The 24,170-nt window shown below is 34.5% G+C and overlaps 3 protein-coding genes and 1 pseudogene across 5 annotated transcripts; all 4 read right to left on the reverse strand.

Annotated features, from left to right (window-relative positions):
* Positions 1 to 1,514: 1,514 nt before the first annotated feature.
* On the reverse strand, positions 1,515 to 4,953 carry LOC112755398 (putative disease resistance protein RGA1). The gene is made up of 2 exons (XM_025803463.3): positions 4,814 to 4,953; positions 1,515 to 4,296 (listed from the first exon to the last, which is right to left on the reverse strand). The coding sequence occupies exon 2, from the start codon at positions 4,284 to 4,286 to the stop codon at positions 1,704 to 1,706; it is 2,583 nt and encodes an 860-aa protein (XP_025659248.1). The 5' UTR covers positions 4,287 to 4,296; positions 4,814 to 4,953; the 3' UTR covers positions 1,515 to 1,703.
* Positions 4,617 to 9,915, reverse strand: LOC112756561 (serine acetyltransferase 1, chloroplastic-like). Its single transcript, XM_025805178.2, has 5 exons — positions 9,872 to 9,915; positions 6,435 to 6,762; positions 6,071 to 6,127; positions 5,236 to 5,672; positions 4,617 to 5,150 (listed from the first exon to the last, which is right to left on the reverse strand). Exons 1-5 carry the CDS (start codon positions 9,913 to 9,915, stop codon positions 5,132 to 5,134), a joined length of 885 nt encoding a protein of 294 aa, XP_025660963.2. The 3' UTR covers positions 4,617 to 5,131.
* A 3,738-nt stretch (positions 9,916 to 13,653) lies between these two features.
* Positions 13,654 to 16,666, reverse strand: LOC112758704 (putative disease resistance protein RGA1; annotated as a pseudogene).
* Positions 16,667 to 18,373: 1,707 nt separating this feature from the next.
* Positions 18,374 to 22,965, reverse strand: LOC112757120 (disease resistance protein RGA2). 3 transcript variants are annotated; one of them, XM_072219746.1, is made up of 3 exons: positions 22,423 to 22,949; positions 22,002 to 22,252; positions 18,374 to 21,177 (listed from the first exon to the last, which is right to left on the reverse strand). In XM_072219746.1, the coding sequence occupies exon 3, from the start codon at positions 20,714 to 20,716 to the stop codon at positions 18,596 to 18,598; it is 2,121 nt and encodes a 706-aa protein (XP_072075847.1). In that variant the 5' UTR covers positions 20,717 to 21,177; positions 22,002 to 22,252; positions 22,423 to 22,949; the 3' UTR covers positions 18,374 to 18,595. The 3 variants fall into 3 exon arrangements, with proteins under 3 accessions (XP_072075847.1, XP_025661508.1, XP_025661509.1); XM_025805723.3 differs by having other exon boundaries at positions 18,374 to 22,252; positions 22,423 to 22,965; XM_025805724.3 differs by having other exon boundaries at positions 18,374 to 22,252; positions 22,434 to 22,813.
* Between the last annotated feature and the right edge of the window lie 1,205 nt (positions 22,966 to 24,170).

Consider the following 24,170-nt stretch of genomic DNA (forward strand, 5'->3'; position numbering starts at 1 on the left):
AAGAAAATTGACTAGTAAAATACTATGTAAATGATCTCTTTTCATTATAATTTCGACCATTAAATTTTTGTGCTACTCCTATGTTATATTTTTATTTTTTAGACCAATATTCTCAATTCATGTAAAGTAAATTGACACTCCATAGATTACATTAACGGCACAATTTTTTTTTTTGGGGGGGGGGGGGGGTGTTCCAATTCATGACATTATATACATTAATACATATATACGAGGTATTGAAGTGGTATCTAGTGAGAAAGGTGTCCTTATATGCGAAATGAAAAGGTTTAATTATAGTCATTAGATCTAAATAAATGGCTACAAAAATTAGAGTGAGAATCTGTTTAATTAATGTGTTTGAAATTATAGAGAGGGAGTAATTACCATTGACGATTAGTTAATTACCATTGAGGTTGATTGATTCTATAGCATATAAACAAAAGAATCTATCTCCTCTGTTTCTCTCCAATTTTTTCTCCTCTTATTGTTTTTTGATGTTTCAAATTTCTGCCAACAGGTCAAGAAATACAAAACATATATAGCAACACATTTAAATGTGTACAATCCACATATCAAAATTATGTATAAACTTATGACTATTAGCTTTTAAGTTACAAGTGATCATGCCAATGAGTAATAGCTCAAATGGCATAGTCTCCCCATAATCAATTAAGAGGTTGCGGGTTCGAGTCTCCTATCTTTGGTAAAAAAAAAAAAAAGTTACAAGTGATCATCATCAAATAAAATGGAGCGACCACCAAATTTATTCATAAATTTCACAATATTTTACTATCAAGGCTAACTATTTACTCAAATATAGTTGCTAGAATTTATATTTGTATTTTTCATGTTTTGACTAATTCTGTTATCTAATTTTCTCATCCTCTTGATCTTATTCGTACAATATTTGTCAGCATCCATTTTTCTTTTTCTGTCTTGTCCTTATTTTATATCTAATAAATTTTTTGCTGGGTAGTGCGCTTATAAAATCCCTATCACCCTTAATTGCTTACTTTAAGTATTATTATATATATCAATTAACATACCCTTCCAAAATGAAAGATAAAGATTTGAAGTCCGTCAAGAAATCCAAATTCAGAAACATTGTCAATACTCTGTAGGCAATACAACAATCAAGAAAAATGCGTAAATATAGATGTTTGAACTTTGAAAGAAAAGTATTGAAGTTTCAAGAAACAAACAGAAAATTTTCACAACAATGGCTTGCTCATAGAAGCGGTGCAATATAATGGGAAAAAGATAAAGCATAGAAACACTTGTCAAATATGTTTGCGCTTGTGCTGCTATGCTATTGCGATCCACCTACTCACCTGGTAATCATCACACCAAATAAAATGCTATCTAAGTTCTTGAGAAATTCCACAATTTCAATTACATGTGCTAACTATTTACTCAAGTATGTTTCAGCTAGTTGGATAATGTCATGCATGCATGTCCTTCCTTGAGATTGTAACTTAATGTCTAATTTGTAAAGAATTTCAATAGAGGCAACATTAAATCAGAATCGTTGAATTACCATCTTGAATTACAAAGAACATACAGAAACTTGAAAAATCACTGAAGACATATAGTTCAAAACAAAACAAGAACAATTGTGTGCATTATGGAAACTGATGAAGAAACAAAAGGCACTTTGACTCCAATCCGGGTTGTTAAGACAATTCTTTTTCATCTTCCATTAGCTATTCCCATGTGTTCCTAATGTCAGTATGCTTGATGTGAGATATCATGGGCCAGCACTCTCCAACTTGTGGCTCGTATTTTCTATATAACTCATGGCAATTTATGATTCGCAAAACTTGCAGACTTGTTAGACGGTGGATATCACTGGAAAGAGACTTCAATTTCGGACACCGGGAGATATAAAGAAATTTCAAAGAACTCAGATTCCACAGCCATTCGGGCAGTACCTCCAGCTCGTAGCAACGTGAAATCATCAAACCTTGTAACGTGCTTGCATATTGTTGGAGAGAATGAGGCAATGTTGCCATTTCAAAAAGAACAATGGTTTTTAACCTCAAGACAGCATTAGTATCCTCTGATCTATGAAGCCAATCTTCATTGCCAACACTGCTGATTCCCAAAGTTTCTAACTGAGGAAAATGCTGAGTATCAAGTGGCAAAGACTTTAGATTCGCACAGCCACGAACTTGCAAAGTTCGAAGTGTAGGCAATCTTGTCTCAACAAACAAGGACTTCAAATTATCACAATTTTCGACAGACAAATGTTCAAGACAATTCAACTTTGCAATGTCACTCTCTGGCAAAATAGATTGCTTTGTGGTTATATCCAATCTTTGCAGACTGATCAACTTTCTTATCTTTTTCGGTAAAGTTTCCAGATTTGAACACCTATCAAGAAGCAAAACTTGCAAATGTTGCAGCTTGCAAATAGAATTAGGGAGCCTCTTTATTCTTGTATTACCCTGAAGAGAAATATATCTTAAATGTTTCAACTTACCAATTGACTCAGGCAGAGTCTCACATGTAGAATCACTTAAATCCAAATATCGCAGGTATTTGCAGTTTAACACCCATGCATCCAAGAAAGCTTCACTGGCTCCCTGATTGTCAACTGGAAACAGAATGCTTCTCACACCTTGTAAGCTTGTCTTGATGGAATTGAAAGGCAAACCATTCTCAACAAAAGACAAATGCAGCACATTTTCTGATATATCCTGCGTGTTTGAATTGACCAATTGGCACACATCTTTTGCAACATATACTGCAAGATCATGCACTAAATCATGTATGTCAAATATATAAAAGGTTCCACAATAAAAAACGTCATGAAGAAAAGATCTTGCCATTAAGTCTCTCAAATATTGATGTGCAACGTCTACTATTGTTTTATCTTTGCTTTCCAATGAAAGCAAACCTGCTGCCCCCCAAAGTGAAGCAACGCCAAAAGAAATATAATAATGATTCTTTGGATAAAGGGAGAGCAAGGCAAAACATTGCCTCAAATGGGATGGCATTTCATCATAGCTTAATTTTAATGCAGGTAAGATATCATCCTTTTTTTGTGGCAAATTCCAAATCTCCTTGTCTCTCAATGATTCCCACTCTTGTCTCTCGTGTTTGGAAAATAGTGAACTTCCCAACGTTCTGACCGCTAAAGGAACTCCTTTGCACCTGTCTACGATTTCTCTTGCAATCATTATCAAATCTGGATATTTTCCCTCTTCTCCTTCTTTAAAAGCCCATCTAACGAACAAACGCAATGAATCCTCGGGAGAAAGACTTTTTAAATGGTGCGAGTAGGCAACGGTACCCATCATCGAAGCGATGGATGGGCTACGTGTTGTGACTATTACTTTGCTTCCTTGAGCACCCACTGAAATGAGATCTTGCAGCGCAACCCATTTAACACGATCTTCATTCCATACATCATCCAACACTAGGAAAAACTTTTGACCCTCAAGCATGTTTCTTAGACAATATTGCAATTGTTCAACCTCTAATTCTTTTAAATTTTGGTGGCCCGGAAGAGCACCAGTAGAAACAAAATTGCTAGCAGCATTGATGATCTTAATAATCAATTGCTTGATATTAAAGTCATCAGACACACACACCCACATTTTCAACGGAAAAGACTCTCTTATCCTTTCGTCGTTGAAGACAAGCTTAGCAAGAGTGGTTTTTCCCAAACCTCCAATTCCCACAATGGGAATGACGGAGATATGTTTGGAGTCACCATTGTTGTCAAGACTCGGTTCCATCAAGAGCTTTACAATCATTTCTTTATCATGAGCACGTCCTATGACATCAGACTCAACAACATGGGAGTAAGTCATTTCCCTGCTATGCACAACTCGCCTATCAACATCAATTACTTGAAGCCCAAACTTATCCCTATCAGCCGCGACTCTGTCTAATCTCTTCCTAATATCTTTGATCTGAAGAGCAAGCTTATAACGAAACACAAGTGGATTAGAACTCGAGAAGAAGCGGCCTACCTTGTCCTTGGGAGTGCCGTAGTCTCTGATGACTTGCTTGCGCAGTGTTTCACAGTTAACTTGATCAAGCACGTTCTCAGCATCATAGAAGATGAGTTTGATCTGCTTCAGCCACTCTCGCAGTTCGTGGTTCTGCTCCTGCTTCTGCTCAGCATCCAACAGCACAGCTTTCACATATGAGAGACTGGTTTTCAAGTCTTGGAGGTCATCGTAGACACCAACCACCTGAGATGCTTCTTGGTATGCACGAGAAGCAAGCTTAGTTATGAGTGATTCAGCGATGCTGAAGATGAATGATTCAGCCATGATGGTTAATCTAAGAAAATATGAGAGAGTATGCAGAAGATGAACGCAGTCAGAGTCTTCAATCTTCAGCAGCGAAGTCTATAAATTACAAATTTTAAAATCCAAAGTCTTCTTGGATCATTGGATTTTAATGCAGTTTTTTATTTCACTAAAGTTTAAAGAGTTAACCAATCACATATTAAGAGATTAATGTAATTGGCGGAAACACGCCATCATCACATGAAGCAAAATCAAGTGTCTTTAAAATATTCGTTAAACAAATTATTTAAAAAATGTTATATTAATATCACAATTCATAACATTATATATTTATATGTATTTTCAAAAGACTAAATTACAAATTGATATTCTTTTTCATTATTATTTAATTATTCGTATGAATACTATGGGCACATTTTAACTAAAATGAAATCCTTTGTTTTAATACAAAGAGATAAATAATTATAGCATGACCCATTGAACTTTTCCTTTTTTATTGGATTATTAGATGTGAAATCTCCGACCATGATTATGTGTTTAGTACTGACCATGAAGGGGCCTGACACCTAGGAGCTCCTCTACGTACGGAATATCCTGCAAGGTGTTGGTGCACTCACCCCGTGATAGATAGAAAGTGTGGATCTCCGGACGCCAGTGCTTAATGAATGCAGTGATTAGAGAATTGTCAAACACGAAGTTCCTGAGCTGTACCGTGTCGCCAAACTCAACTTCTCTCATGCAAGGAACAATGACGTTCGACGGTGCTAGAATATGACTCACCCGCCTAGACAGTAGCACTTCGGAAAACCGGACCGGTCATCAAACCGCTCTAGCTACTGGTTTACTGGTTCATTGGTCCAACCGGTTCAACCGGAAAAACCGTTTCTGAATAAAATAATAAATAAATTATATACAAACATCATAAAATATAACAAAATCACTAACAACAGTAGTCCTAGGAGGAACATACTTAATCACCACAGAACCAGCACCAATCTTAGCACATTCACCAACCTTAATGTTCCCCAAAATACAAGTCCCTGCACCAATCAAAACCCCATCACCAATCTTTGGATGCCTATCACCAGAAGCTTTACCAGTTCCACCCAAAGTCACACTATGCAAAATTGACACAATGTTACCAATCACTGCAGTTTCACCAACCACTAATCCAGTTACATGATCAAGCAGAATCCCGCTTCCAATCTTAGCACCGGGATGAATACCAACCGCAAAAATCTCGGAAACTCGGTTCTGGATCATAACTGCCAAGACTTTTCTTCCTTGAAGCCATAGCTTATGAGCAACTCTATGAGATTGGCATGCTAAGAAGCCTTTGAAGTTCAAGAAGCAATGCACATGGTTTATGCAAGCAGGGTCTCTTTCCTTAACTGCTTTGAGATTATCCTTCACAGAATCCATGATTTCTTGGTCAGATTTCAAGATCCCAACAAAAAGATCAAAGAGTGTGTTACTTGGAAGGCTTGCACTGCTTAATAAAACATATATGAAATTAAAAACAGCCATAGCAATGAACATTAACAATTTTGCCTACACAATGAACATTAACAATTCTGGCTACAGCAATTCTGCCTACAGCAATTCAGCCAGTCAATAATTATGCAAAACCGAGTAAGTTTCCAGCATTAACAAAGTACAAAACAGAGTAACAAATTTCAGCTTATTTAGCAAAGGAACGAACAGAAATTGAGCAACAAATTTCAGCTTATTTACAAAACAGAGTAACAAATTTGAGCAGAGGGCGACGAGCAGGACGAATCCAATGGAGGATGGGAAGAACTTACTTTCCCATCAGGCAGTGAAACAGCAGACTCAGTTCCAGAACAAATAATCACCCTAACCTTCAAATCAATAACTATTTCAACAAAAATTCAGAAACATCATACTAAAAAAAATTAAAAAATGGCAGCAACAGTCCAGCAACATAACAAATCCATTTCAATAACATAATTTCAACAACATAAGTTCACAGCCACAGTTCACAGTCCACAGAGATTAAATTGACCAGCCACAGCCACAGTTCACACTTCACAGAGGAAGTTCACACTTCACAGAGTATCAATTTCATGCAAGATTTCTACCGGGGTCGATGGAAGAACATGAGCAGAGGCGAGAACAAAGAAGATAAGCAGAGGACGAGTCACTCACCTGGGTCAATGGAGGGCTACCGGTGCTGAGTGTTGACTGTTGAGGACCGCGCGATGGAGATGGAGGGCTACCGGTGTTGACTGCGTGCTGCGTTGCTGGTGTTGAGAAGATGAGCAGAGGATGGAGATGGAGGGCTACTGGGCAGGAACCAGGCGAAGGCGATGATGGAGATTGGAGGGTTACTGGGGCTGAGGATGGCGACACCAGGGGACGAAGGATGGCGACAGGGGGGCTATGGTTCAGGGCGGCTAGGGTTCTCCGTTGGAGATGATTCAGAAAGGGGGAATGAATGAATGGGGTCGGGGAAAGAAAGGGGGGGGGTGGGGTGCTCCACGAGCGGGTCGGGTCGGGTTCGGTTTTTTATTTTTTTTAAAAAAATTATAAAACGGCGTCGTTTAGCATAACCGGCCGGTCACCAATTCGATCTAACCGACCGGTTTTTGGCCGGTTCGCCGGTTCGTAAGCGGTTTTTGTTTGAATGGTTTTCATATGAGGACCGGATCGTTTACAGTGCCGATTCGCGATTAAAGCGGTCGAACCGGCCGCTCCGGTCCGATTTTCAGAACCTTACTAGTAGGCGAGACTTCTATTTAAAAATAAAACTTTTTAAAAATTTGAATTTCAACTTAAATTCTCTAGCATATTCAAATTTAAAAATAAAAATATAAAATTAGACTCAGAAATAAAAATACAAAAATAACATAACATAATAAGCAGGAATAAACAGTAATTAATACATTTCTTTTTATTTATTTAAAAAAATAATAAACAAATAAATAATTAATTAAATTAAATTAAATTAATTAGTAAATTAATTTTTACTATAAATAAATTCGATACCTAACAAATGTTAATAACTTACCAACTAACAAATGTTAATAACTTACCAACTAACTTACTTTATGTTATCTAAAGATAATCTATTCTACTCATATGTTAAAATATTAAATCTATAAAAATACCCTAACTATAATGACATACGCTTATTAATTTAAAAGATGAAAATAATACTAACTTTAAAATCGATTCTCACAACGTGCCAACTATTGTTCAAGTAGTCAGAATTCCGTGCGTCGACATGTCATAACATAAGGGCCAAGCCAACACACATTTCTCCGTGCTTTCTCTCATACTCATAGGTTTCTATTGTTGTAGGCTTGTAGCGAATGAGAGGAAGAAAGATCATATAAATAAGAAAAAAAAATAATTATAAAAATGACCAAAATTTTAAAAGGAATATAAATCATTGATATAAAGATTATAAAAATAAATAAATAAATAATTAAAGATATATTTGTATTTTTTATAAAAAAATTGTTTTTCTAAATATTATAAACATTAATTTTTTTTAATAATTAAATTTTTCTAACAATTTTTTAGAATAATTTTTCTTCTGCCATGGATTTGAAAGAAGAAATCAGATAGTAATGTAGAATAAATTGAAGATGCTAAAGTAGCCTTAGTTATCGAAAGTAGTGTTACTCAACAATGGATTCAATGTCAAAAGTGCATGAACTGAAATACTAAATAGCGTTGATACCATTATATTTCACAACGTGAAACATGCCCATGCAGAAGTTGTGGATTGATTCTAGTGCTTTTTCTTTTCTTTTCTTCTTTGCTTCTTAATTGTGCTTTAAGCCAAATATAGTATAAGAGGAAAGTAAGGTTGCGCTCTGCTTTTGTTTCGCATCTAACAGTAGAGCATGTCATTATATTTTTCTGAGAAATTCTTAATAGCTTCGAATAATTTTGATAAACGAAAGAGGGAAAAAAAACTAATAGCAACAATGGAGATGGATCGTAGATGGGAGAACTTTTTATTGTTGATATTAGAGTATCAATGGTGTTTTTTTAGAATGTGGACTAATATTGGGGTGTTATTTGAAAATGTGGAACCGTTTAAGCAGAGAAATAGAGAAATCGAACTATCCGATTTGTGTTAAAAAATAAAAAAATTTGAGATACAAAAATCGAACACTCCAATTTGTGTACATTCCACAATTTTAAAAAACATAAAAAATTAAAATGTTAGAATATATCACTACTTTTACTTCTATACCAAAAAAAAAAAGAGTACGATGAGAAAAAAAAAAGTAAAAGGAAATGAAAAGTGAAGGATAACAATACACAGAACTTCAAGCCTCAAGCACAAATTTACCCAACTAAAACCCATTACCATTACTTTCAACTAAATACACAGTTGTTAACATTAATAACCATTAAGATCATATATAGTTAATTAACCATTAAGAATAAAATGGTAGTTTTGGACTACTACTATGCTCAGATTGAGTTTATGTTAACCATCAAAAAATAAAATAAAATGAAATAAAATGGCAGTTGCTAGTAGTTACCTATCTCCAAAGGTAGTGAAGATGTTCATAACTAACTAATCTAGAACAGAATTAGGAGATCTCTTTATTCGTTATCTATTATCTTAGTGTATTGTTCAGTTGTATAAAATAAACTATCTCCTCTGTTCTCCAACTTTTCTCTTCCGCTTGTTCTTCAACCTTTCTGTTCCTCTTGGAATTTCGGCCGCCACTTTTCTTTTCTTTGGTGTCTGTGACTATGTACTTGGTATGCTTTTACCAATCACAAGTGATCATCAAAGAAAATAGTGTCATCTAAATTTATTCAGATATTCCATAATATTTAATTATCAATGCTAACTATATATGCAAATATGTGATTCAACAATGCAAGCTAATAAACTTCTCATATATGCATGTCCTTCCTTGAGATCATAACTTCGTGTCCTATTTAGAAAATTTCAACAAAGACAAACAGCTAAATCAAATGGAAGTAAATGAGGTGGATAGCATAACACTCATAATGATACTTCATCAATGCGTGCAAAAGTTGCTGCTTTTTCTAATGCTTTGGATGCTCGGGTCATCCACATGTTACACTTTACAGGATTCTTATTATTTTATGGGTTAATAGTAAAATTAATTTTTGAAAAATAAGATATCTTTAAATTTATTCTTGAAAATTTTTTGTCATTAAGTTGGTATTTTAAAGATTATGAATTATTATATTTATCCTCCTATTACTCTATTAATAATTTTTTTCAAAAATTGATATTATAAAACGTTAATTGATAATATATATAATACCTGATGTGTCTAATTAGATATTGACTAAATATATTTATAAAAATTTATTAATTTAGTTATTTTCTCCCATCACAAAAATTATATTCCCAATATGACGTAGTAATTAAATTGATAGATTTTCGTAAACATATTTAGTCAACGGTCCAATTGAATATATTATGTATCATATATGCTATCAGTTAACATTTTAACATCATCAATTATTAACAAAAATTATGAGTGAAATAACTGAAAAATATATAATTAATTAGTAGTATTTAAATGACCAATTTAATTAAAAAAACTTTTTTAAGATAGATTTAAAAAGTCTCTTACCTTTCAGGATTAATTACACTATTCTTTCTTACTCTACGGTTCATATTAGATAAGTTTGCTATCTAATCCAGTAGAAGAAAGGTTGTGTGGCCTGCTTTTAGGTGTTTTGCATTGGATCCATAATAATACTGGTGTAAGTCATGGGGGCTTTTGGACTTACTTTTTTACTTAACTCGCTGTGGGTTAAGGGCTCTAACGAGGAAATATTTTATCAAAAGTTATTTTACTATGAATCACGAAGAGAGGAAAGAGATAACTATGATTCAATAATTATTTATTAAATTTATTTGTATAAAAATAATAATTAAAAATGGTTAAATAGTTCAATATATTTAGTTAAATTAATTAATTAATATAATATATATTAATAATTTAAATATTATTTTCATATAAAATATCATTGTGTAACACACAATAATAATATCATTGGTGATTAATCTATATATTGCATATTTGCATCAATTATTAGTTTATTATTATTGACGTTGATTGATTCTATAACATATAAACAAAAGAATCTATCTTCTCTGTTTCTCTTCAACTTTTTCTCGTCTTATTGTTTTTTTATGTTTCTAATTTCAGTATTGTCAATAGGTCAAAAAATACAAAATATATATAGCAACACATTTAAATGTATAGAATTGGTCAATTAAATTATAACTCAAATGACATAATCTTCTTATATTTATCTAAAAAATTATAGGTTCGAGTTTCTCGATTTTTGGTTAAATATATATATATAGAGAGAGAATTGGCATATCAAAATTATGTATAAATTTATCACCATTAGCTTTATAAATTACAAGTTATCATCATCAAATAAAATGGAACGACCACTAAATTTATTCATAAATTTCATAATATATAACTATCAATGCTAACTATTTACTCAAATAATTGCTAGTATTTGTATTTGTATTTATATTATTCATGTTTTGACTAATTCTGTTCTTCATTTTTCTCATTTTATTGATCTTATCTTTACAATATTTGCCAACATTCATTTTTTTTTTCTGTCTTGTCTTTATTTTATGTCTAATCAATTTTTTGCTCAGTAATGCACTTATAAAATTTCTATCACCCTTAATTGTTTACTTTTTAAGTATTATTATATTAATTAACATACTCTTCCAAAATAAAAGATAAAGATTTGAAGTCAATCAAAGAGATCCAAATTCAGAAACCATTGTCAATACTCAATAGACAATATAACAATCTAGCAAAATGCAAAAATATAGATGTTTAAACTTTGAAAGAAAAGTGTAGAAGTTTCAAAAAACAAACAGAAAATTTTCAGAACAACAAAGGCTTGCTCACGGAAGCAATATAATGGAAGATAAAGTGTCATGACCCGAACCAAAGTATGACTGACGCTCAAAGGACAAGATGATTTTTAGAAAAATGGACAAAATTTTCTTTATTTTTAGGACCTTACTTATATAAAAATTATCTTCCTGTATTAATAATAAACATCTATTTTCAGAGACAATAATAACAATATATTCCAATTATATTTAGGTTTAATTACTCTGTTGATCCCTATACTTTCACCAAATTTTTAATTAAGTCCCTATACTTTTTTTCTTTTCAATTGGGTCCCTACACTGCTTTAATTTTGTAATTAAGTCCTTCCTAGTGTAAAAAATATTAGAGTTAACTGAACATTTCTTCGCAAATTGAAGGTATTTATAATTAAAAACTTAATTAAATCTTTGACCGCATGTATTTTGGTAAAAATATTATGTTAATTTTAACATTTTTAACATGAAAAGGATGTAATTACAAAATTAAAAGTAGTGTAGGGACCCAATTGAAAGAAAAAAAAGTATAGGGACCTAATTAAAAATTTGGTGAAACTATAGGGACCAACAGAGTAATTAAACCTTATATTTATAACTAAACATATCTAAAATCCGCATTATATATATTAAGTTGATAACGAGAGTATATAGTTAAATTCATAAGTCTTATATAACCAAATTATAATTACTATATAAACAGTTCGAGATTCAAAATAACATAACTCACACCAAGATCCTACCTGTGGTATATGGAGCATTGACATAATCTAGACTTTGAATAAATGTTCCATTACATAATTACTTAACCCTTAGAAAGAAAAAGGACTCACCGAAATGACTAAGATCTACTGAAGGACAGGTGGAATGGAACCTGGAATGACTCCTGTATCTGAAAAATATGAAAATATAATAGGGTAAATTTTGCAACTCAATGAGCAAACATTACATCTATAATCCACACGAGACAATACAAATTTTACCATAAAAATTATATTTTTTTCTAAAAATAAGAAATTCATATTAATTAACTATGCAAATAAATAGATAAATAATTAAGCGGAATGAACTGAAATAAGAGTTCTCATTCCAGAAGTCAAATCAAATCGAATATTAAACACTTAGGGCGACTCCACCTCTAAAGGTAGCCCTTTCCTTTAGTGTGCCCGTACGATATAACAGATTCAACGTGTGGCCTACACGTTAGGCTAGCAACGCCTCTACTATCTAAGGTCTGAGCTAGATGCATCTATGTTAACGTCATAACTGCCGTTAGAGTCTTCCATACCAATCCAAACCAAATCACTTATAAAAATCTCTAATGCTTATAACATATTACCAAATTCCATAGTAAATCAAATATATATAAGAATGCATGTTAAAATTTAATTAAAATTTAATAAAGTCAAATAAAAAAACATGTATGTTTTACAAAATATATAAATATCCTCTCGTGTGTATTTTTATAAAATTATAAGTTTCAAAAATCAATATTTATTTCAAAAATTCAAAAATCACAATAATTAAATATTTTCAAACTCTAAAAATAATGATTCAATTCAAATATTGATAATAATACACTTAAAAATAATTATAGACATAATATCCACTCACAACTTGATTCCAAAGAACCAGAAGTAACTCTAACCACGTCAACGAGTTACCAAATGATATTCAATAACTCTACAACTCTAAAAATAGGACAATAATGATATTTATGAGCTACTAATATTGTCAATTAACATAATCTTACTTACTTTGACAAAAGTCTCAAATTTTCTAACCTAATAACCCTAAATTCGGATTTTGCTATACCCACAAGTATAAGGATAATAAAAATTTGAGATATAACTAATTATTGAGTGAAAGAGTTACCTTAAAACCTTAATAATAACTGGAACTCAAAAATTGAACACTTTTTTTACTTACTAAGTTGAAACTCCATGATTTAAGGTTGTTATAAGTGAAATTTAAATGAATAAAATAGAGTAGAGAAGGAGAAGAAAATAAAATAAAAGAAGTGAGTTTAATGATAATGTGTGATTGTAAGAAGAAGAGATGAAAAGATAGAAGAGATGAATAAAAAAAAAGTGAAAGAGAGAGTTTTAGATTTTGTTTTTAGAAAGAAATAAAAAGAAAATGAAAGAAGGAAGAGAAGAAGGGTCTTCAAAGGAGGGGAGAAAGAGGGAAAGAAAATTTAAGTGGGGGTGCTTTTCCTTTTTTTCTTTTTTCTTTTTCGGTCATTACATAAAGCATAGAAACACTTGTCAAATATGTTTGTGCTTGTGCTGCTATGCTTTTGCGATGCACCTAGTCACCTATTAATCACCACACCAAATAAAATGCTATCCAAGTTCTTGAGAAATTCCACAATTTTAAATACCTGTGCTAACTATTTACTCAAATATGTTTCAGCTAGTTAGATAATGTCATGCATGCATGTCCTTCCTTGAGATTGTAACTTAATGTCTGATTTGTAGAGAATTTTATTAGAGACAACAGTAAATCAGACTTTTCATATTTAATGTATAAATCAATATTCACTTCTCACATCTTATTTATCTCCTCTTACATAATTTTATGCTTCTTACTCTTTCTTACCATCTTGAATTACAAAAGAACATACAGAAACTTAAAAAATCACTAAAGACATATAGTTCAAAACAAAACAAGAACAATAGTGTACATTACGGAAATTTATGAAGAAACAAAAGGCACTTTGACTCCAATCCGGGTTGTTAAGACAATTCTTCTTCATCTTCCATTAGCTACTCTCATATATTCCTAATGTCAGTATGCTTGATGTGAGATATCATGGGCCAGCACTCTCCAACTTGTGGCTCGTATTTTCTATATAACTCAGGGCACTTTATGATTTGCAAAACTTGGAGACTTGTTAGACGGTGGATATCACTGGAAAGAGACTTCAATTTCGGACACTCAGAGATATAAAGAAATTTCAAAGAACTCAGATTCGACAGCCATTCGGGTAGTACCTCCAGCTCGTAGAAGCATGCAATCACCAAAGTTTGTAACGTGCTTGCATATTGTTGGAGAGAATGAGGCAATGTTACCATTTCACCAAGAAAAATGGTTTTTAACCTCAAGACAGCATTAGTATCCTCAGATCTAAACCAATCTTCATTGTCAACACCGCTGATTACCAAAGTTTCTAACTGAGGAAAATGGTGAGTATCAAGTCGCAAAGACTTTAGTTTAGGACAGTTAGTAACTTGCAAAGTTTTAAGTGTGGGCAATCTTGTCTCAACAAACAAGGACTCCAAATTATCACAATTTTGGACACGTAATAATTCAAGACAATTCAACTTTGCAATGTCACTCTCTGGCAAAATAGATTGCTTTGTGGTTATCTCCAATCTTTGCAGGCTGATCAACTTTCTTAACTTTTTTGGTATAGTTTCAAGATTTGAACACCCACCAAGACGCAAAACTTGCAAATTTTGGAGCTTGCAAATAGAATTAGGGAGCCTCTTTATTCTTTTATTATTACAAAGAGAAATATATCTTAAATGTTTCAACTTACCAATTAACTGAGGCAAAGTCTCACATGTAGAATCACTTAAATCAAATATCGCAGGTAAGTGCAGTTTAACACCCATGCATTCAAGAAAGCTTCACTGGCTCCCTCTTTGTGAACTGGAAACAGAATGCTTCTCGCACCTCGTAAGCTTGTCTTGATGGAATTGTAAGACAAACCATTCTCAACAAAAGACAAATGCAGCACATTTTCTGATATATCTTGAGTGTTTGAACTGACCAACCGGCACACATCTTTCGCAACATATACCGCAAGATCATGCACTAAATCATGTATGTCAAACATATAAAAGGTGCTACAATCAATAACGTCATGGAGAAAAGATCTTGCCATTAAGTCACTCAAATATTGGTGGGCAACGTCTACCATTGTTTTATCTTTGCTTCGCAATGGAAGCAAACCCGCTGCCCCCCAAAGTGAAGCAACTTGAAAAGAAGAAATTAGTAATACACGATTCTTTGGATAAAGGGAGAGCAAAGCAAAACATTGCCTCAAATGGGATGGCATTTCATCATAGCTTAATTTTAATGCAGGTAAGATATCATCCTCTTTTTGCGGCAAATTCCAAATCTCCTTGTCTCTCAGTGATTCCCACTCTTGTCTCTCGTGTTTGAAAAATAGTGAACTTGCCAATGTTCTTACCGCTAAAGGAACTCCTTTGCACTTCTCCACGATTTCTCTTGCAATCATGATCAAATCTGGATACTTTCCCTCTTCTCCTTCTTTAAAAGCCCATCTAACAAATAATCGCAATGAATCCTCGGGAGAAAGACTTTCTAAATGGTGCGAGTAGGCAACAGTACCCATCATGGAAGCGATGGACTGGCTACGTGTTGTGACTATTACTTTGCTTCCTTGAGCACCCACTGAAATGAGATCTTGCAGCGCAACCCATTTAACACGATCTTCATTCCATACGTCATCCAAGACCAGCAGAAACTTTTGACCCTCAAGCATGTTTCTTAGACGATGTTGCAATTGCTCAATCTCTATGTCTCTTAAGTTTTGTTGGCCCGCAGGAGCATCAGTAGAAGAAGCAAAGTCACTAGGAGAATTGATGATTTTGATAATCAATGATCTAACATTAAAATCATCAGGAACATTCACCCACATTTTCAATGGGAAAGACTCAGTTACCCTCTTATCACTGTAGACGAGCCTAGCAAGAGTGGTCTTTCCCAAACCTCCGATTCCCACAATGGGAATAACAGAGATATGTTTAGGGCCACCGTTGTCGTCAAGACTTGGTTCCATCAGGAGCTTCATGATAATTTCTTTATCATGTTCCCTCCCTACGACCTTAGACTCAACAACATGGGAGTAAGTCATCTCCCTTCTATGAACAGCTCGCCTATCAACATCAATTACTTGAAGCCCAAACTTATTCCTATCGGCCGCAACTCTGTCTAATCTCTTCTTAATCTCTTTGATCTGATGACCAAGCTTATAGCGAAAGACAAGTGGATTAGAACTCGAGAAGAAGCGACCTACCTTGTCCTTGGGAGTGCCGTAGTCTCTGACGACTTGCTTGCTCAGTGTTTCACAGTCAACTTCATCAAGAAAGTTCTCAGCATCATAGAAGATGAGTTTGATCTGCTTCAGCCACTCCCGCAGTTCGTGGTTGTGCTCCTGCTTCTGCTCAGCATCCAACAGCACAGCTTTCACATATGAGAGACTGCTTTTCAATTCTTGGAGGTCATCGTAGACACCAACCAGCCGAGACGCTTCTTGGTATGCACGAGAAGCAAGCTTGGCAGCGAGTGATTCAGCGATGCTGAAGATGAATGATTCAGCCATGGTTATCACTTATCACAGAATCAGAAAGAATAGAGATAGCAATAATGGAGATCAGAATAAGGCTGGTAATGTATGTGTTGATGCTAGGGAGTCTTTGTGGCTGTCCTTCTAGTTAACATATCAGACTTTTCCATTTAATTAGATAAGATTGGTGTCTTGTCACATCGTGTAATATTAATTGCAACTAAATACACAGTAATATTAATAACCATTAAGAATTAAAATCATAGTTAGCTTAGCTTCAACAGTAAAAGTGTAAACCTGCAGTTGCTACTAGTTACCTATATGCTATCTCCAATGGTGGTTAAGTTGTTTAATAACTTCAACTAACATAGAATAGAATTACGAGATGTCTTTATTCATCATCTCAATGTATATTCAGTTTTGATGAATTCTGCAACCTAGCAAATAACTTCGATCTTTCTGTTCCTCTTGGAATTCTGGCTGCCACTTTTCTTTTCTTTTTTTGGTGCCTGTAGCTGTACTTCGATCATCAAATAAAATGGAGTGCCTACCATCTAAGTTTATTCAGATAATCCAAAATATTTCATTATCAATGATAACTATTTATGCAAATATGTGATTCAACAACGCAATCTAATAATAAACTTCTCATATATGTATGTCCTTCCTTGAGATCATAACTTCATGTCCTATTTAATTAGAAAATTTCAACAAAGATAAACAGTTAAATCGAATGTATTATATTACAAATATGATATAGAGAAAGCACCTCAATTATTACAGTCAGAAAGCAACAAATAAAAATTGAAAAAATCATCCATCGTGAAAGACAGTCCAAAACCAAACAAGAACATTATATATTATGGAAAGTAGTTTTATAAGTAGTGACGATTCATATTAGGGTATGCTTTCTACCTTATATTATTATGAGGAGTGCTAGGGGACAGCAACTTTTGTATTTTGTAACCATCAATTGGCCATCAATAGTGTTTTTAATGGTGTGAGATTACATCTAATGGTGGGAGATCACTCACTTTTTTTTTATGGTTAAGTGCTGACTACAAAACACAAAAGTTGCTGACCCCTTAGACTTTCTCTATTATTATTGAGGTGTAGGTTTTTTTTAACTCTATGTAAAGTAAATAATTTAACCATACTATTTTTTATCCAAAATTTTGTTTTTGACTAATATTTTATAAATTAGTGTTTACAGTTTACTAACTTAAAATATAAATAAAAATAATTCACTTTTTTTTGGAACTATTAGAATGTATATATATTTTTTTATCTAAATTATTTAGTTTTGTTATTAATAAAGTTCTAAGTCATCTTATTCTTATTTTTATGCTCGAGATTTTATGAATTGAAAAATTTTAAGATAGAACATCGATAAATAATGACAATGAGGAAAAGTTTTCCCAAAAATATATTTTACTATGAGGAGAGGAAAGTAATAAATGTACAAATCCAAAGCAGTAACCCACACTGATAATAGCATCATTGGTGATTCATTCTATAACATACAAACAAAAGAAGCTATCTCCTCTGTTCTTCCAACTTTTCTTCTCTTGTTTTTTGATTTTTCTAATTTCAGCACTGTCAATAGGCCAAAAAAGGCAAAACATATATATAGCAGCACACTTAAATGTGTACAATCGACTTATCAAATTATGTGTAAGCAGTAAGCTTATCACCATTAGCTTTATAAATTACAAGTGATTATCAAATAAAATGGAGTGAACACCAAATTTATTCATTAATTTCATAATATTTAACTACTAATCCTAACTATTTACTCAAATATATGCTTCAACAAGCTAATTGATTTCTCACCTATGTATGTGCCTCATTGAGATTGTAGAGAAATTCAACCGAGACAAGAAGTTAAATAAAATTTATTGAATTACAATCTGATAAAGTACCACAATTATTATGAAAGCAACACACAGAAACTGTGATAATCATCAAAGACATAGTCCAAAATGAAACAAGAACATCATACATTATGGGAACTGGAAAAAATGAAAGATACTTCATAAACATCCGTCATGGACTCATGGTTGTATAGCAATCCTCTTCCACTAGAGATCAATCCACCATCTCCGGCTATTGCAAGATTTGAATATGCTTGATGTGGGATATTTGGTGCCAATACTCTCCAACATGTGGCTGGTACTTTCTGTACAATCTAGGGCAACGTTGGATTCCCAAAACTTCAAGGGCTTTAAGACAGTGGATGCCACTAGGGAGAGACAACAACCTTGGACAACTCCAGATATGAAGAAATTTCAAAGAAGTCATGTTCAACAGCCATTCAGGAAGCGCCTCCAATTCATAGCACCTTAAAAATACCAAAGTTTGTAATGTGTTTGCATATCCGTGGAGAGAAGGAGGGAAGTTCACCATCATGCAAAAGAAAAGTGTCTTCAACCTCAAGACAGAGTTCATGTCCTCGTGTCCATCTGACAATTCAAACTTTACACATTCATCGACAACGAATTGCTCTAATTGAGGAAAATGGTGTTTGTCAAGTGGCAAAGACTTCAAATTCTTACACCTCATAATCCACAAAAATCGAAGGGTAGGCAACTTTACCCCTACAAACGTGGATTCCAGGTTGTCACATTCATAAATATGTAAATGTTCAAGCAAACACAAATTTGCAAGGTCATCCTCTGGCAAGACAAATTGCTTTGTGGTTATCGATATTCTTCGCAGATTGATCAAGTTTCGTAACTTTTCTGGCAAAGTTTGGAGCTCCACACAACCACTAAGATTCAACTCTTCCAAATTTTGGAGGTTGCAAATAGACGCAGGGAGTTTCTTTACTCTTCCGTTATCCCTGAGTGAAAGATATCTTAAATGTTTCAACTTGCTGATTGATCGAGGTAGAATCTCAAATGTAGAATCAGCTAGATCCAAATATCGCAAGTATTTGCAATTTAACACCCATGTAGGGAACAAATCTTCATTATTGTCTCCTATACCTATATGTTCTTCAGTTGGAACTGCAATGGTTCTCACACCTAACAAACTTGGTTTGAAGGATTTGAGAAACATATCAAATTCAAAAAACGATATATGGAGAACATTTTTTGGTATATTTTGACTCTCAGAACTAATTACTAGGCATTCATCTTTTGCAACATATAGTGCAAGATCATGCACTAAATCATGTATATTAAAGTAATAGTATGTGCCTAAGTCACAAACATTTTCAAGAAAAGATCTCGAAATTAATTCACTTAAATATCGATTTGCAACATCTAATGAAGTTTCATTTTTGCTTGGTGATGGAAGCAAATCTAGTGCACTCCAAAGTGAAAGAACATGACGAGTCTGAAAATCAAAATCCTTTGGAAAAAGTGAGAACATAGCAAAACATTTCCTCAAATAGGATGGCATTTGATCATAACTTAATTTTAGTGCAGGTAAGATGTCATCCTTTTTCTGTGGTAAATTCCAAATCTCATCATCTCTAAGTGATTCCCAAACATTTATGTCATATTTTGAAAATAGTAAACTTGCCAATGTTCTTATTGCCAAAGGAACTCCTCTACACTTCCTCACAATTTCTTTTCCAATTGTGACTAAATTAGGGTGCTTTTCCTCTTCTCCTTCTTTAAAAGCCCATTTAATGAACAAAGATAAGGAATCTTCCAAAGAAAGGCATTCTAAATCGTGAGAAGGAACGGTACCCATCATAGAAGCAATAGAATGACTACGTGTTGTCACTACAATTTTACTTCCATCACCACCGGCTCTGATGAGACTTCTAAGTTCAATCCATTTGGCACGATCTTCACTCCATACATCATCCAAGACAAGCAAGAATTTTTGACCAGTTAGCCTGTTTCTAAGAAGATATTGCAATTGTTCAATGTCCATGTCTCTCAAGGTTTGTTGGGGCACGAGAGCATCAGCAGAAGTAGTACCGCTAACAGTAATAGCATTGATGATTTTAATAATCAATTGCTTGATATCAAAGTCATCAGACACACACACCCACATTTTCAACGGAAAAGACTCTCTTATCCTTTCGTCGTTGAAGACAAGCTTAGCAAGAGTGGTTTTTCCCAAACCTCCAATTCCCACAATGGGAATGACGGAGATATGTTTGGAGTCACCATTGTTGTCAAGACTCGGTTCCATCAAGAGCTTTACAATCATTTCTTTATCATGAGCACGTCCTATGACATCAGACTCAACAACATGGGAGTAAGTCATTTCCCTGCTATGCACAACTCGCCTATCAACATCAATTACTTGAAGCCCAAACTTATCCCTATCAGCCGCGACTCTGTCTAATCTCTTCCTAATATCTTTGATCTGAAGAGCAAGCTTATAACGAAACACAAGTGGATTAGAACTCGAGAAGAAGCGGCCTACCTTGTCCTTGGGAGTGCCATAGTCTCTGACGACTCGCTTGCGCAGTGTTTCACAGTCAACTTGATCAAGCAAGTTCTCAGCATCATAGAAGATGAGTTTGATCTGCTTCAGCCACTCCCGCAGTTCGTGGTTCTGCTCCTGCTTCTGCTCCGCGTCCAACAGCACAGCTTTCACATATGAGAGACTGCTTTTCAAGTCTTGGAGGACATCGTAGACACCAACCACCTGAGACGCTTCTTCGTATGCACGAGAAGCAATCTTCGTTGTCAGTGATTCAGCGATGCTGAAGATGAATGATTCTGCCATGGTTGTCACTTAGCACAAAATCATGAAGAAGAGAAGAGAGATAGCAATGCAATAATTCAGAAATCAAAAGAACACTCGTAATCAATGTGTTGAAGACTCAACTCTAGATATTCAAAAGTTGGGTTACTTTCCTAAATGATATTCCGACAAATGCAAGTGGATGAGGCGGATAGAATAACATTGATAATGATACCCCGCCAATGCGTGCAAAAGATGCTGTTTTTTATTTTAGTGCATTGGATGCTCGGGTCATCCAGATTCCAGATTGGATAAGTTTGGTATCTAATCTAGTAAAAGTAAGGTTGTGTTCTGCTTTTTCTTGGCATCAACAGTAGATTGTATTGAGAAAATTTGAGAAACAAAAAGAAAAAGTAATACCAATAATGGAGATGGAAAGTAGATGGGACGGATGGAAGAAAAATAAAGGATATGATCCATGAAGGATATTACACACACAACCACTGAGCCACTCTTTCTTTCTATTATGCCCTGTTCTTTCATATTTTCAAAATTGATCAATATTGGTGGGTTGTTAGTGAACGGTGCTACAATAAATATTTGGTCTGTGGTGCGCTTATGAATGCCCTATCACCTCTAGTTGCTTACTTTAAATATTATTATATCAATCAACGTATTCTTCCAAAATAGAAAAAAAAAACATAAAAACAAAAAACAAAAAACAAAAAAGATTTGAAGTCAATCAAGAGGTCCAAATTCAGAAACCATTGTCAATACTAAATAGGCTACACAACAATCTAGCAAAGTCTAACATGAAGGCCTAAGAGATGGAAAATAAGAAAGGCACGTCAACCTTTACCTTGGCTTGTAATTTGTATTCAACGGAAACATGCTTGATGTCGGATATCTTGGGCCAATGCTCTCCAACCGGTGATAGCTTTGATGAACAACAGAGGCAGAGTCGTCTTCTTCAACTCTTGGTAGCTTAGTTATGAGTGACTCCGCCACGCAGAAGAGGAATGATTCCTCCATGAACCACCTTCAGTCTCGTCATTCATAGGTTTAAGTCCCCTGACCACTATGACTCCATTTGCATCACAGCAAAGGTCCCTAGATTAACTAGTTAAATTAATTATTCTATATATTATAAATTTAAAAAATAATTTGTAAAAAAAAATTAAAAAATATTCAACTGGTAATTTGTACACGATTCAATATAGTTATTTAAAAAAATAAAAAAATATATACAATTTTAATATAAATAATAATCATATTCAAACCGGAAACGAACTCGTCGTGGACCAAGGGGGATGGGTTCCTCGCGGTGGGGATGACCGGATCCAAACCGAGGAGAACGATGCTGTCGACGATGATGGAAGTGCAGTAGGTGGCGAAGCAGAGTTACTAGCAGCCAGGGCTGAGCTTGAGACGGCTGGGGTGGCGAAAGGCCAGGTTGTCGGTGGCGGCGGGAGTGATGAAGTTGATGAGGGGGTCGAGGAAGGAGGGGTCACGGTGCTTGAGGGATGCATTCCGGAGGGCCGCGGGCACCTAAAGATAAGTGACGACACCGGTGCCCTGCTTGACCTGGGATCTGATGATGGTGGCCAGTGTCTTATCCTGAGAAGTAGAAGGAGGGTATGCAAACAGGTTGACTATGGCATTGAAGGGGGTGCTTTTCGACATGAGGACCTGGAAAATAATACAGAGGACAGCGACAGTCAGTGTTCAAAGTTAGAAGACCAATTACTGGAAACAGACCTCGGAGCTGGGAAAAGAGTCAGGTGTGTTAGGGGTAACAATGGGTAGGGTTTGGATCCAACCTTAACCTTATTTGCGGGTTGAGATTTTTATATAAACTCAACTCTACTCTATCTGCGAGTTGAGACCTAACTCTATCCGCTCTTAACTCGTGAGTACCCGACCCTACCTGCGGATTACAAAAAATATATAATATTATTATATAACTTGATTATAATTTAAAATAGAACTGATTTTTTTGTAAGAAAAAATATTAAATTATCAATTAATGATTTTCTTTTAGTGGTTAAGTATGTTTTGCATTTATTGAGAGATCTTTGATTCAACATCCACTTAAAACATATTTTTATATAAGTATATAACATAAACATCTTTAGTTGGGTAGGATTGAGACTCAACCCGCACCTTACCCAACCCGTACGAGAACCTTACCCGCTGCGGATCGGGTGGGGTCGGGTTGGGTACCCGCGATAGGGTACATATTACCACCCCTAGGTGTAGGTGTTGACGTGTTGTGCTGCAAAATGAGGATGTGGACATTATGGAAATTTTCCAAGCACAGAACGCAGAAATAGCTCGTAAAAGAAGTGACAAAGTAGAAGGCGAAAATGAGGCGGTACAGACTAAAAAATAAAAAATAGGTGTATAAAAATATTTTAAATGATTTTAGTTCATGGAATATTAAGGGGTTACGAGGTGATGGAAAGTTGCGAATGGTTAAGGACCTTAAGAATAAACATAAGTTAGATATAGTTGGATTGATTGAGACTAAAAAGCAGGTAGTGACGACTGACGAGGTTTGACGTTACAAGAATATGGGGGCATAATGGTGTAGGTTGGGAATATGTAGGGTCTGATGGTGCCTCCGGTGAATTGTTGTTAATTTGGAATGATTTGGTGTTTAAAATGAATAATTGCTATAAGGGGAAGAGGTGGTTGTGTGTTGAAAGAGTAATATTAAAGAGTCTGTTCAATTGTTCATTTATCCTGGTCTATGGTGCACATAATAGAGATGAGAAGAATCATGTTTGGGAGGAGCTGAGTTATATAGTTGGGTTATGTCAAGTTCCTTGTTGCTTTCTGGGAGACTTTAATGAAATAGTACATGATGATGAAAGAAAAGGTGCTACTGGTTTAACTCGGTCTGCGGAAGAATTCAAGAGTTGGATACAAGATATGAACTTAGTGGATATGCCGCTTACTGATCGCAAGTTTATATGGTTCCAGGGACGTTCTTGCAGTTGTATAGATAGAGCTCTACTTAGCTTGG

This window comes from Arachis hypogaea, chromosome 16 (assembly GCF_003086295.3).
Source record: "Arachis hypogaea cultivar Tifrunner chromosome 16, arahy.Tifrunner.gnm2.J5K5, whole genome shotgun sequence".
NCBI classification, from domain to species: domain Eukaryota; kingdom Viridiplantae; phylum Streptophyta; class Magnoliopsida; order Fabales; family Fabaceae; genus Arachis; species Arachis hypogaea.

Bases quoted from the DNA above. Each gene is read 5' to 3' on its own strand.
- LOC112755398 (XM_025803463.3), bottom strand. From the start codon at position 4,286: ATGGCTGAATCATTCATCTTCAGCATCGCTGAATCACTCATAACTAAG.
- LOC112756561 (XM_025805178.2), bottom strand. From the start codon at position 9,915: ATGAACCGTAGAGTAAGAAAGAATAGTGTAATTAATCCTGAAAG. The intron at 6,128-6,434 runs GTGAGTGACTCG...ATTGATTTGAAG, and splicing joins GTAGCCCTCCATTGACCCAG to GTTAGGGTGATTATTTGTTC. The intron at 5,673-6,070 runs GTAAGTTCTTCC...GATTCTGTGAAG, and splicing joins TTTCACTGCCTGATGGGAAA to GATAATCTCAAAGCAGTTAA.
- LOC112757120 (XM_025805723.3), bottom strand. From the start codon at position 21,184: ATGGCAGAATCATTCATCTTCAGCATCGCTGAATCACTGACAACGAAG.